Source organism: Pseudonaja textilis, chromosome 1, assembly GCF_049901715.1.
Source record: "Pseudonaja textilis isolate UNSWEBS1 chromosome 1, rPseTex1.2, whole genome shotgun sequence".
Classification (NCBI taxonomy): domain Eukaryota; kingdom Metazoa; phylum Chordata; class Lepidosauria; order Squamata; family Elapidae; genus Pseudonaja; species Pseudonaja textilis.
The window spans coordinates 96,566,318-96,578,945 of NC_141990.1; the positions used below are offsets into that span (position 1 = coordinate 96,566,318).

A 12,628-nucleotide genomic window follows, 5' to 3' on the forward strand; every position below is an offset into this window, starting at 1 on the left:
TATCATGTAAAATACCTTTATTAATTTTGCATTGTAGTGTTCAATAACATTCCCTAATATTGCATACTGTTGATATTTGTAGATTGAGTCTGTAGTTTGTCAAAGATGCAATAAATTACAGATGATCATTTTAAACACAATAAAAATGTGTTTTTATAGATCTCAATTCTTTTAGCAGTTTCATAATACACATTTTCTAAATACATTTTAGTTAATTAATATAACAAAATGTAAATAAGGCGTCAGCAAATAAATCCAACTGAGATAATATGTAAAAGTAATTGTACTTTGCTTTAAGACCATAATCCATCTATTTTCTAAATGTAAACCTGCTTCAGTAAAAGCATATTATATTTTGTATCTGAAATACATATTTGGCATGGTTGCATAGTTTAAAGTCTTGTCAAATTCAGGCCAACTACATGAGAATGTATCAATTTGAATTAGGAAAGAATTCTTAAATCTGAAATATATTTCAAATTGTTCAAAGATGTAGTACTTAGGATTTTTTTTCCTGTAATCTTACACATCCTGCAGATGCTGTTGATATAAAGTCTATTAAACAGCCAATTCCTGAAACCTTTCTAAATCATATGTTTTAAAATCTCAATTGTAAGAGAATTTGACCCAATACTAATACTTAAGCATTTAAAATTAAGGTCAAAATTAAGCAATATACAGAAATTATCATACTCATGATTTATAGAATGAAATTATCCTTTCAAAACAGTTGTGTTAATTCACATTTGAGATTTGTTTTTTCCTAAATCATATGTAATCTTACATTTTTGCTTGGATAAAAATGCTTTGATGAGAGCATTTATTTATTCATTCGGAAATTAAGAGCAGGCACAACTGGTAATTTGTGTAATGCGAACAAACCTAATATGGTTATACCCTGTCACAACCGTTGTTTTTTTTAAAATAGAATAATTCCGACAAAATTCAGTTTCAACTGGCAAATTTAAACTATACTTGGAATGAATGATACAAATATAAAACATCCCTAATACTCAAATCCCATTATCCATTGATGGGTCTAGGACATCTAGCTGCAGATTTAAGCAGACTTCTTATGTCTTGCACTGGACTTCCAGCAAATTTCCAAATGAGGTGGCTTCCTTTAGTTATGATCCTCTATTCATACATATTGATTTTTAACTAATAAGCTTTTATTTTCCAAGGCAAGCAGCACTTCCACAATTCTTCGTGAGTAGATATTGTTGTTATACTGCCTTTTGTGAAGGCTATGGGCCACGTTGCAGTGAATCTTGTATGTAGTAGAAATATATATGTCAGCTACTACAATAGAAATACAGAACAAGTTCCACATGCCATGACAGTAGAGTTAATACAGGAAGCAGCTGAATTGAGCACTTTAGCCTTTTATTCCTGACTTATATGAAAACTACTAAGTAATCTAACAGCTTCATTCCGAACCCCCCCAAACTGATCTAGCACTGAAACAAATGGATGTCTATAACAACAACATAAGATGCACGGCACAATGGCCAATTATGACTTACTTTCCTTGGCAGATCATTCTTGGAGAACTTGAATATATGACAAAAAGAGCAATGTTTTAACTCAAATACGTGTTCGTGAATGAACAGTTATTTCATTGAATGCAAACTCCTTTTTGAAAATTTGAGTACACGAATTTGAAATTTACACAGTATTTTAAAAAGGCAATCACTTGTAGGTATTATACATCACTTTTTAAAAAGTATTATACAGATCAAGACATTTCTGATAAGCAAAATTATCCGAGTACTTGAATTGGGCTGGGCTATAGCTCTCCCAATTCATATAAGATTCATACTCAAATAAAACAAATGGTCTCAAGTGTTCATTCTAGTGTAAAATAAAGTTGACCAGTATTATATAAACTTATTTTACATATGTTGTCAGAAATAATAGTATATTCAAGTGCTTTCCTTCAATTAATTGGAAAACATTTTTTTTTCCCAGTGCTACTGCTGATCTGTTAGAAAATATACTTTTGGTGATCTGTTTTCAATAAGTTAGAAAAATTGCCAAACATTTAAAAAAGGGGTTTTATAACACATTCATAGATTTGGTCAAATATAATACACTGTGTTAATAAATAATCTGTTTTTTAAAAGGGTATATTTCAGCCTCACACATTTTAGTAGCTTTTAAGTTAAACATGGATATTGCAATTTGGAATTCCTAGTATGCAACTATAGAAAGTTCCCTTACAATAATCATTACAATATAAACTTACTTTTCTAATTGAGAAATTCATAGTAGGTAGGAAAAAAACCTTCCAGCTTTTTAATGGACAAATATCAGCAGATAAAGCTTTCCACATCATGTCATCAACCTGTCATTAAAGAAATCAGCTGTAATAGTTCAAGCACTGGCAACTTTTGCAATTCCACAGAAATTAAAAGGATGAAGGAACTTCCTTTACATAACTAAGAACAAGTCTGGATGAACTACAAACTGAAACTGGCTACCTCTTTTCAAATAGCAGAAATACTGCATTTTTGACATAACGCTGATGTTTGATGTTATGGTATGTAACCAGCAACCTGCTCCTAGAAATGTTGGTTTTAAATATATTTCACCAGTTTGTCTCAAAGTGTCACGCATAAAACTATATTTTACTATTTAAATAAATAATTTTCACATTCTAAGTTTAATATTTACTAGGAGCTCATGCCTGTAGTTCTGAAACATTTTTTTTTGCTCCAAGGAAGAGAGGTAGATTTTAGTGTAGCTGGGCATATAAACCACACTGCCAAAATCCAAAATATCACAGTTGTTTATGGATAATGGTGCAATTTTAGCAACTGCTTGAAAACTCAGAATCTGCTGTCTGCTCTGAGGTGAGAATTCAAGCTATGTAACCTTATTTTTTATCTTGTGAATGGTTGGTATTTCTAGGAACGAGACAATGGCAACACACAATAGGAAAAAAAAAAGCACATGTTGAGTTCATGAGTTGCTCCTTTATCTTCTTCAGCAAAACGTTCCCCCTCAGGGCAGCAACTGAAGGCCACCACAAAAGCACTCCTGTCCTCTGATCCAAGGGTTACAGCTGGAACCCTTCCATGGGGGCTTCCTGTTGCTGGAACACAAATTGCTGTTCGTTTTCATCCACTTGGGGCACAATGTTTGCATCTTCCTCTTCCACCCCAAAATAATGTTCAATGAGATCAAAAGCCTTTTGGTAGATTTCTTGGTTTTCATGACTTTGAAGAATTTCAATTTTATCCAGTCCTGGAATTAAGAGAAAGAGACAAGTAAGATCTATACTGCTCAATATAGTCAAGCAGTGCTCAGTAATAAACAGCTCTTAACTCCACAAACAGGGAAAATAAAGACATTTCTTGACAACTCCCAGAATAGAAAACAAGAGACTTGCAATCCAAACTTATACATTGTTACTTCATAGTATATCTTGTGTTTATTAGGAATCATTCCCCTACATAAAAGTCTACAGCACTGCACTGCAGAGTTGACAATTTTATAACAGAAATATTGAAAATATTTGCTGTGGCATTAAGTTATCACTTACCATAGGCTTCCTCTATACGGGCACAGTAAGGATTCACCCCAATTCCATTTTGCTTTGATTCTTGTTCTCCATGTCGCAATATGTTTTCAAGTCCATTCAAGGCTACCTGGACTATTTTAGAGTCCATCACGGTCAGAAGATCACATAGAGGTTTGGTACAACCTAATGCCACTAAGTAACTTTTATATAGAAAAGGGTGGTGGGGAAGAGGATGGAAAATAACTAATCAGTTTTTTTGTTGTCGACTGTAATTATCTACATATGAGGATGCTTTCAATAAATATTAAATATATAATTTTGAAAACATTAAAAGAAATACACTCCTTATATGATTAAGTTATAATTTTATCCCAAACACCAACAATACATTTTTTAAAAAACTGAATGATCTATGAACAAACTTTCATTTCCAACATGAACTCATGTTATATAATTTCTACTCATATGAAAGTGTTAACACTTTACACTGTCCCAAGTGAATCAACGTATTATCAAGTATATATAAAGGTGAGAAATTAAACAAAACATTTTTTTCTGAAAATACCTGTTTTACCAAACTATTGTTCATAAAAACATAGGAAGAGAAAAATAGCATTTGCCTACCCAAGGACAAGATTTCTTTTCTTTGTGGCTTTTCACATATACAGGTTTGATTCACACATTCTCGAAAACATAGGGTGGCAATTTGGTTTTGGCTTCATATGATGCACTACGGTTTGTAAACCGTGCCATTTAAGATAACTACATATGGGCCAAGTTTAAATGAACAATGACTTAGAAAAAGTGTAAATCTAGCCAAGCGGGGATTCTATATTATTTATATTGCACTGATATATAGCAGAATTCCTAAGAAACAGCAGTAATTGTGGGAACAGACAGACCTTCATGGTACTGGATACCATCAAAAATATCTGCCCTAAAAGGCTGCCTCACTGTTTTCAGACATATATCGAAAATGTTTTTCATATCAGTAAATCTAGGAACATACAGTTTTGGCAAGTTTAAATTAATTAATATTCGATGTTTCATTCTATTTCATGACACTGCATTCTTAACATGCTACTTTTTATTATTTTATTTTGATTACTTTTTATGCCAATTGTTTATATTTTACATCATTTATTTTGTTTTTCGAAACTTGTTATTTTTATTCTATAATTACTGTCTATTACCTAATCTGTTGAGGAGTCCCTCCAGATGTCGCATTAGTAATGGCCCATGCTGCTTCCTTTATAGTACGAAATTCAGCTTTCTGAAGAATTTCAATCAATACTGGAAATATATTTGCATCTATAACAGCCTAAAGGAAATATATATATATATATAATATTGTAATAACTCTGAAATTCTTTAAGTCAATAGATTAACCAAATACTGAGCTTACAATAAACTCTCAATTTCTAAGACATTTGTTCAATGGATTCTGGATGTACCAGAAAAAAAATGGACTTGATCACCAAATAAAAATATTATTATGAAACTGCCTGGATTTATATCATCTATATAGCAACACATACAAATAATGTAAATTGATTCAATTACCTCAATTATGTAAAGAAAATAAAACAAAAAATAATAAAAAAGAAAAATAAAAAATTTGCAATAATTATACAAGCAATATACATATGGGTTTAATGGACATTTAAATGTATGGATATGCGGTTGTATTGATTGCATAACCTCCAGATAAAGCCCATCCCTTCTCACCTATCCAGCACTATTCACTAAGCGCTGGATAGATTAAACAAAAATAAATAAGGTTGAGGAACAAAAAAAACCATTAAGGGTAAAAAATAATTGTGCATAATAAAGGCAACTAAATATATTACCTGAATTTGTGCTCTGTTTCCTGCAGTGATGTTAGATACTGTCCAGCACGCTTCTTTTCGAATAGATTCCTTGGGACTACTCAGCAAATGTAAGAGACAGGGTAATGCAGAGCAATTTAGAATTACCTAAAATAATTTGAAAGATGAAAAGTTCTGCCGAAATAATGTAAAATAAAGTACATTGCATATAGCTGAAATAACAGTATTTACATGTTGAGTTACTATTTCAGTGAACAGTGTATGCATATGAGTATGAAAAAAGGCATGTTATGCTTTCTGAAAAATCTGTTCTAGATCCCAATAAAAACTAAGTGTGAAGGTGCACAAATGTAACACAAAGGGTGGGAGGGAAGATACATAATAAACAAAATTGTACCTGGGCATTCAACTGCTTTGCAGCTTATCGAATTTGGTACTCAATGCATTTTGACATAAAATTTTTGTCCCAGAACTAATTTGATACTCATTAGTTTGATACTCAATGCACAAGCTAGAACTTGTCAGTGTCAGCTGCCTTGTGGCTCACTACATTATTTCTTATGGGAAAATGTATTTGGTACTCATTGTTTTGGGTACTCATCATGCCTCCCATGATTAATGACAAGTGCTGAGATACCACTGTACTGTTCAATTGCTATCTACACAAAAGCAGGACCTATCAAATTTTATGTGAAATGAAAATAATTCTAGCCCGTCCTGCAGTGCAAAGGGACTATTTATTGCACGCCACTATAGGTGACAACTCCTACAATTACTTATATGCTTCACATTTTGCAAGTCTACTACCACTTTGAGTTACAATACTTCAACAGACAGAAAGGCAAATCTAAACAAAACAAAAATGTGCATTAAAAAACATACACATAAATTGCCCCCTCAGCTGAATATCGATAAATGTGTTTGAAGAATAGTTTGCCCCCTTGCAAAACAGATCTACAATCTACAAACTTCTACAGCTCTATTTGCCCAACTAATTTGACCTATCTTCTATTTACTGTAAAAAAAAAAGTTAACAGGTAAATCCAACAACAAAACTTCATTTCAAAGCCCTCTGTTAAAAATCTATTAAGTATTTCACACAGAAATACAGAAAGTCCACAACAGCTTGTAATTTACCATAAACCACTGCAATCATTATCTCTGATATGTCCAGGATCAAATATCTTCAACTGATTCTTTATAATAAAACTTTTCCTTAAAATTATAACTGGGATCTTTCCAAACAGTTGTATTTCATTCCCCAAAGTCATAGATCTCTATTGTGAATATCTCCACAGCACTTGTTGTTCAGAAGGTTTCTGTACAAGTTGAACTACAACACCTCTTAACAGTTGTCTTCTGATCAAAAATGTCATGCCCCTGGTGGAGACTGACTCTGAGGAAGAGGAGGAACAGCCAACAGGGAGTGGGAGTGTGGCTCCAGAGGTGGTGGAGGCTGGGGAAGGGCAGAGGCCGGCTGAGCAATCAGAGGAGGATCCAGGCCCATCCCCTATCCATCCTAGGTCACACAGGGAGGAGAGGATCAGGGAAAAGCGAGGTCTACTCAGGAGATTACCACGATCCTCCTCATGGCTTGCAGCTGGGAGCTATGTATATAAGTTTGTAACTGCGTAGTCAGAATTTGCTGGAGTCAAAGTTTAATGTGTTCTTTGAAAGAGGTTTATCTTTGCTGGCATTCTTCCCATGGACTCTCCTCAGTCTATCTTCCTAGAATGGATGATTAATTATCTTGGCTTGCTTCGGAACTCTTGTCAATGCGGTTTGTTTTGGTTTTCTTTTTGCCTCATTATTTACTTTTGTGACTTTAAACTGTGCCTAATAAAACAGTGAAGGCATTACTGGATTTTAATGTATGTTTTGAGTTTTGGGTTATTTTGAGAGACTACGGGTCATCACAGAAAATAAGAAGTCTATTACACACAGTGTCCATCAGTTTTCTTAAGAAAGTCCAATCCATACATTCTTCCTCCACATATTCAATCCTCACCCATTCTCTCTATATGACCAAGCTATCTCAATGTATTTCTTTCAAAGTGGTCTTCATCATATCAGTTCATCGGCTCTTTTAGTTTCAAGCCAGCAAAGCAGGAAAGTATTACTTCATTGTAAACATCTCCGCTATTTGAAAGACTTGCTTATTTCAAAACAGAGCTTTCAGACACGGAAATATCGCTCTTCCACATTATAAAAACCTGGATAGCACAAATGCTGGAATCAAAATAGAAAAAAGCTCATAGCAGGAGAATGGACTTATCCATATAGTCCTTGTTCTTTCCAACCTCTACATAATCAGGTAGAGGTATCTGTGTTTGCTTGAGTTTGTGCAGAACAGTTAGAACAACCCAAGACCCTCTTTTACTGAAGTTCCAGTTTACATGGGAAGCTGTAGTTGCTTTCCAAGGGACCATGAGTACTGCTTCCTTTCAGACTTCCTATGTTGACAGAGACTGGAAAGGAGGGAACTGGACTCCATGCACTATGAACTTAGCATTTGGTAAATGCCTGAATAAGGCTAGCATATCCCTATATCTGATAAGTTCAGATGTAAAGATTCTATTGTATCTTTCAGAAAGATAACTGAAATAAGTTTAAAAATCAGTTTACCTGAGTTTGAATATCATCACCAGTCACAATATTTCCCACTGCTCTTAAGGCAGGCGACACGACCTTGTAGTCATTGTGCCTAAACAACGGAATTGTTAAAATATTTTAAAGATAGAAAAATAGAGGTATTCTTCCTGATATAATCACTTCTTTTTAACATGTTCATATGGGATTGGGGATACTATGCTAATTATTCTTTCATACAGCTTATCAAAGAATTCCACCATATTTTGATCTCAGGGCAGAACAAAAGCCCAGCATCATCATGTTGAAGAAGCAGGATTTAACGACAAGAATTGACTTCTTAAAACAGTGGCATAGAAGTTGAAAAAAAGCTGGGCTGATTTAATTAAATGCAGAAACATGCTGTGCTCACATATTACATAAAGCACTTCTTCTGAACATACATACATACATACACACACACACTCACACCCCTTTTAAAAGCTTTTTCAAAATTTTATATATGAATTTTTTAAAATTCATATACACAATATGATTGCACATATAAATCTTTTTCATTCCTTTTGATGTTAAAAAAACAGATTTTTATATTATATCTTTTTCAACAAGATGTAATATTTTAGAAATGAGCTCACTGCATTTTTTATTGGAGATAAGAGTGAAATTAATGATTTAAATATATTGTTTCATTTTGTATAAAAATTATACGCCTTGACTCAACTTTGAAACTTAATATTTTCAGATGTTTTCCTTCTTTTGAAGTTTATCATATAAAAGTGAACACCTGGAAAAAATGGATTTTTCACAAACATATGATTCTAACTATTCAGTAGTCTGAATTCATAGATTAGCTGTGAGGACTACTGTATTATGACTTGTCTATACAATATACTTTTATTTATGTATGAGAATATATGTCCTATATATATTTCATTTAGCTTTTAAGCCTTTTTCTTCTTTTTTTCTTCTTTTTGTATTTTGTTAACTAAAAAAAGAGAAAAAGGGGAAAAAACCTCAGAACCTGTAGATTTTTTAAAAAAATAATGGCTACCTCCACTAAATCTCTTAAGAAAAAAAAAATCAACAAGGGATGTGATCAGTGCTTTCAGAATGGTACTGAAGGCACTAGCTGCAATGAAAGGAAAAACCATGAAACTGAATAAAATGGAATGAAAAATGTCTACCTACTTGAAATAATTCAAGTGAGCTCTTGGTAATATGTTTTTTATATGGTCAAGAGTATGACCTCTACACTAGAAAAAGAAATCAATAATAAAATCAACTCTAAAAGAAAAAGTGAATCTCCCGAAATTGTTCAATAAAGTCTAATCACTTCCATTGGCACAAATTCAAACCATGCTGTGGGGAGAAAATGGAAAAATATTGCTTCAGGTGGTCTGTCTGTGTGGGTGAGAGAAAGAGAGTGTGCACGTGTGTTTGGGGTGGGAGAATAACACAGAATTTTCAAATGGAATTATCATTACCTGACTAGACCTTTACACTGGAACATTGGATTGCAACATTTGGTGGCAGACTCCTTGTATCTATGTACTACTAAATACAGGCACAAATTAAGCTGATAGATAAAAATAAGCTGAACTAGATATTTGTGCCTATCTTGAATTTGCCAATTGTAGAATTCCTGCTGTCTCACAGGAGAGAATAGAGGCAAGAAAGACAACTACCACTGCAGGCTTACTTGTAGAGCTGATATGGTATGAAGAATCTATATCTGACACACTGATTTAATTTAATGCCTTCCACTATCTTCTGCAGCATTCTGCTGGTGAAATAATTATCTGATTTAAAGAGACTTACATCAGAAGCTCTACTAATCTTCTGCAGACCCCGGAATCAATAACTGCTTGTATTTTATCATTCGGTCCATCAGAAAGGTAAGAGAGAGCCCAGCAAGCATCTGCTAATACATCCGAGTCACTGCTAAACAACAATCTTGATAGAACACCTAAGCAAGGACGAACCTTAAAAGTTTAGAAAGAGAGAATTGCAAATTGTAAATTTACTTTTTACTACAAGCATTTTTCCAAAGATGGAAACAAAGAACTATTAAAATAAAAAAGCAATGATACTTTTAAAAATATTCTTGTAATCATATCTCTTTGCAGAACGATATATATGCCAAATCTACAAAACACTTTATTCCACAGCAGCCATACTAATGTCACACTAAAATATCCTTAAAATATAGTAAGGGCAGCTGACTATGTACAAAAAAAATAATAATGAAAGTGGAACTGAACCAAGACAAAAATTAAACAAACCTAAATTAAAGATACCTTTAAAGTATCAATTGGAATAAATTGATAAAGAAAAGATTATCAGTTTAAAATAGCAATTTAACAAAATTCAGATACCTTACTAAATGCACCAAAAGCAGAATAAAATGAAAAGCTTAGTTCAAATTAAATCCAATAGCTGGTAAAACTTAAATGGTATTTGCTTAGAAACAGTTTTTTTCTGCCTTAAGAAAATTATGGGAAGGGGACTAAATTAGGCACCAGCCACCTCTTTCAGGCACTTAGTTATATAGTAGCAGAGCAACAAATAAATAAGACTATTGCTGTACCTCTCTTCTACTGTAGGCTTAAGTCCTTGAAAGTGGGCATTACATTTCCCTAAACTGTAGGAAGTATTGGAGTTCAACTCTCCAAAATTCTCAGGGCACATGGCTAGCAAACTGTTAAAAATTTCAGCCTGGAGAAGGCTAGATTTTTTTAAGATGTTGCTGATTTGAATTCAAATATTTCGTCTCTAACCTAGCACATAATGGTTTTTAAAATGGCAGTTTTTCTTGTGATAGGTAAGTCTGTGTGTGGTATGTGTAGAGCAGATTACAGCCTATTGACCACATCTTGAGAAAATACAATCTAAGAACAAACTTTTCCAGGCTCAGGAAGCCCAAAGAAAACCTTAGTTGGGTAATATCAAAATGGGGTCCATTTGGTTAAAGGAAAAAGGAATTCCTAAGAGCTTAAACACTTTGAACACACTCTCACACAAAAATAGTATAATGTCCTGGACTAAATACAGACTAATTAAAAGAGGCATCTCTAATATAAAACCAAAGGAGTGAAGAGGTACCACTAATACTGGAACTGATACTATGATGGCAGTCTCCAATTAAAGGAATGTTGGATAGCTCAGGGACAGATAGGATATGTGAGACTGACAGCGAGGGAAACTTGGACCATGAAGCAACATACCTACATACATACACAGTGTTATGGGTAGTCTGCAATAGGAAAATGAGCCCACTGAAAGATATGACTCTTTCATTTGAAGATACAGGCATCTTCTTGTTGCTTATTACTGATTAGTGGCATGTCCTATTTCCAAAATGGGTGTGAAATAAGTCAACACAGTGAGGAAGTATTTCAAACTTGATTCCCTAAAAGATGAATCAGTAAATTGAAAGCCTTAAGGTATGATATTTCCCTTTAACTATAACTCTTTAAAAACGTATGAGTATATTCTACTATTTCACAGATGGTCATTCTTACAATGTACCCTATATTTACTTTTTCTTAGTTATGTTGGAACTGAGCTGGCTTGAGTTTGTGTGCACACACACACGAACATACATGGTGAATCTAAATTTTCTTGAACTGAGACCAGTATAAAATAACTTTAGCTGGGACTGATCCACCTTCAGGATATTTCAAGTATAGCATAACTCACTAAATTACTTTTTGGTTGAACTGACTTTTATGTTATGCACTTCCAGCAGATACTGCATAGAGCCATTACTGTTTTGCTCTGTTACAGCCAAATGTTAATTTAATTTCATTAGTTGTCTACTCTGAATGTAAACATCATCAGGAAAGTTAATGTACTATATTGTTCCACTCTATGACAAAAAGAAATCTTTACCTGGACATAAATAGTTGACACTTTGAAAAAAATTAATTTATACAAGAAGATACTTTGGAACAACACAACATATGCATTTTATTATTCTAGCATTTTTATAGAGTGAAACATGGGCCTTACCTTGCTAAAATCTGGAGGTGGATTTTTGCCTCTACAGAGGTTTGAAAGTGCCCAGACTGCATTTCTGGTAGTTGTGAGCCTGTTAGAATGTGTTAAGAGTCTGCCAAGAAAATAATAATAATAATAATAATAATAATAATAATAATAATAATAATAATAATAATAATAATAATAATAACAACAACAACAACAACAATAATAATAATAATAATGTACATGAAAATAACTTCACTTTAATTAATATAGCTATATTCAATAGTTTTCATGTAAAGTAATCATGTAATGATGGAGAAGCATTCCAATGGCAGAAGTGATTATTTTTATTTGTATCTCCTGGGCAGTCAAACTCGTTTACTTGTGACCTTATCTGAGCAAATTGGGGAAATGCATGGAACAGAACTGAGAAAGAAGAGAAGTGTCGGGCTTCCACAGTCCTACCAACTTGTCCTCTGGAGTGAAGCCCAACACGTTATCTGGATCGGGGAGGGAGCGTCTGTTCCTGCAGTGTCCAAAGCGTTGCACTGATAGAGGAACATCTTCCGATTCTGCATTTCCCATCCAGGCTTGACTCATCCATCTTGTATCGATATGAACATTAGGGATGAGGGTGGGAGAGGTTTAGTGCTCCGATTCCTTGTTTGAGGCCCAGCACAAGACATGACGGAACTTTGGG

General features: G+C 33.6%; 1 protein-coding gene across 4 annotated transcripts in view; it reads right to left on the bottom strand.

Moving 5' to 3' along the window:
- KPNA5 (karyopherin subunit alpha 5) overlaps positions 1-12,628 on the bottom strand; it is a 24,045-nt gene continuing 11,417 nt past the window's right edge. For 3 of the 4 annotated variants that reach the window (XM_087912462.1, XM_026705422.2, XM_087912465.1), the window contains exons 8-14: positions 11,956-12,055; positions 9,763-9,926; positions 7,981-8,059; positions 5,377-5,502; positions 4,720-4,847; positions 3,548-3,726; positions 1-3,249 (exon numbers count right to left, since the gene is read on the bottom strand). In XM_087912462.1, the coding sequence (XP_087768588.1) occupies positions 3,062-3,249; positions 3,548-3,726; positions 4,720-4,847; positions 5,377-5,502; positions 7,981-8,059; positions 9,763-9,926; positions 11,956-12,055 (964 nt within the window). In that variant the 3' untranslated portion in view covers positions 1-3,061. Of the gene's footprint in view, positions 3,250-3,547; positions 3,727-4,719; positions 4,848-5,376; positions 5,503-7,980; positions 8,060-9,758; positions 9,927-11,955; positions 12,056-12,628 lie in introns of those variants that run through there. The other variant, XM_087912472.1, reaches the window with a different exon arrangement.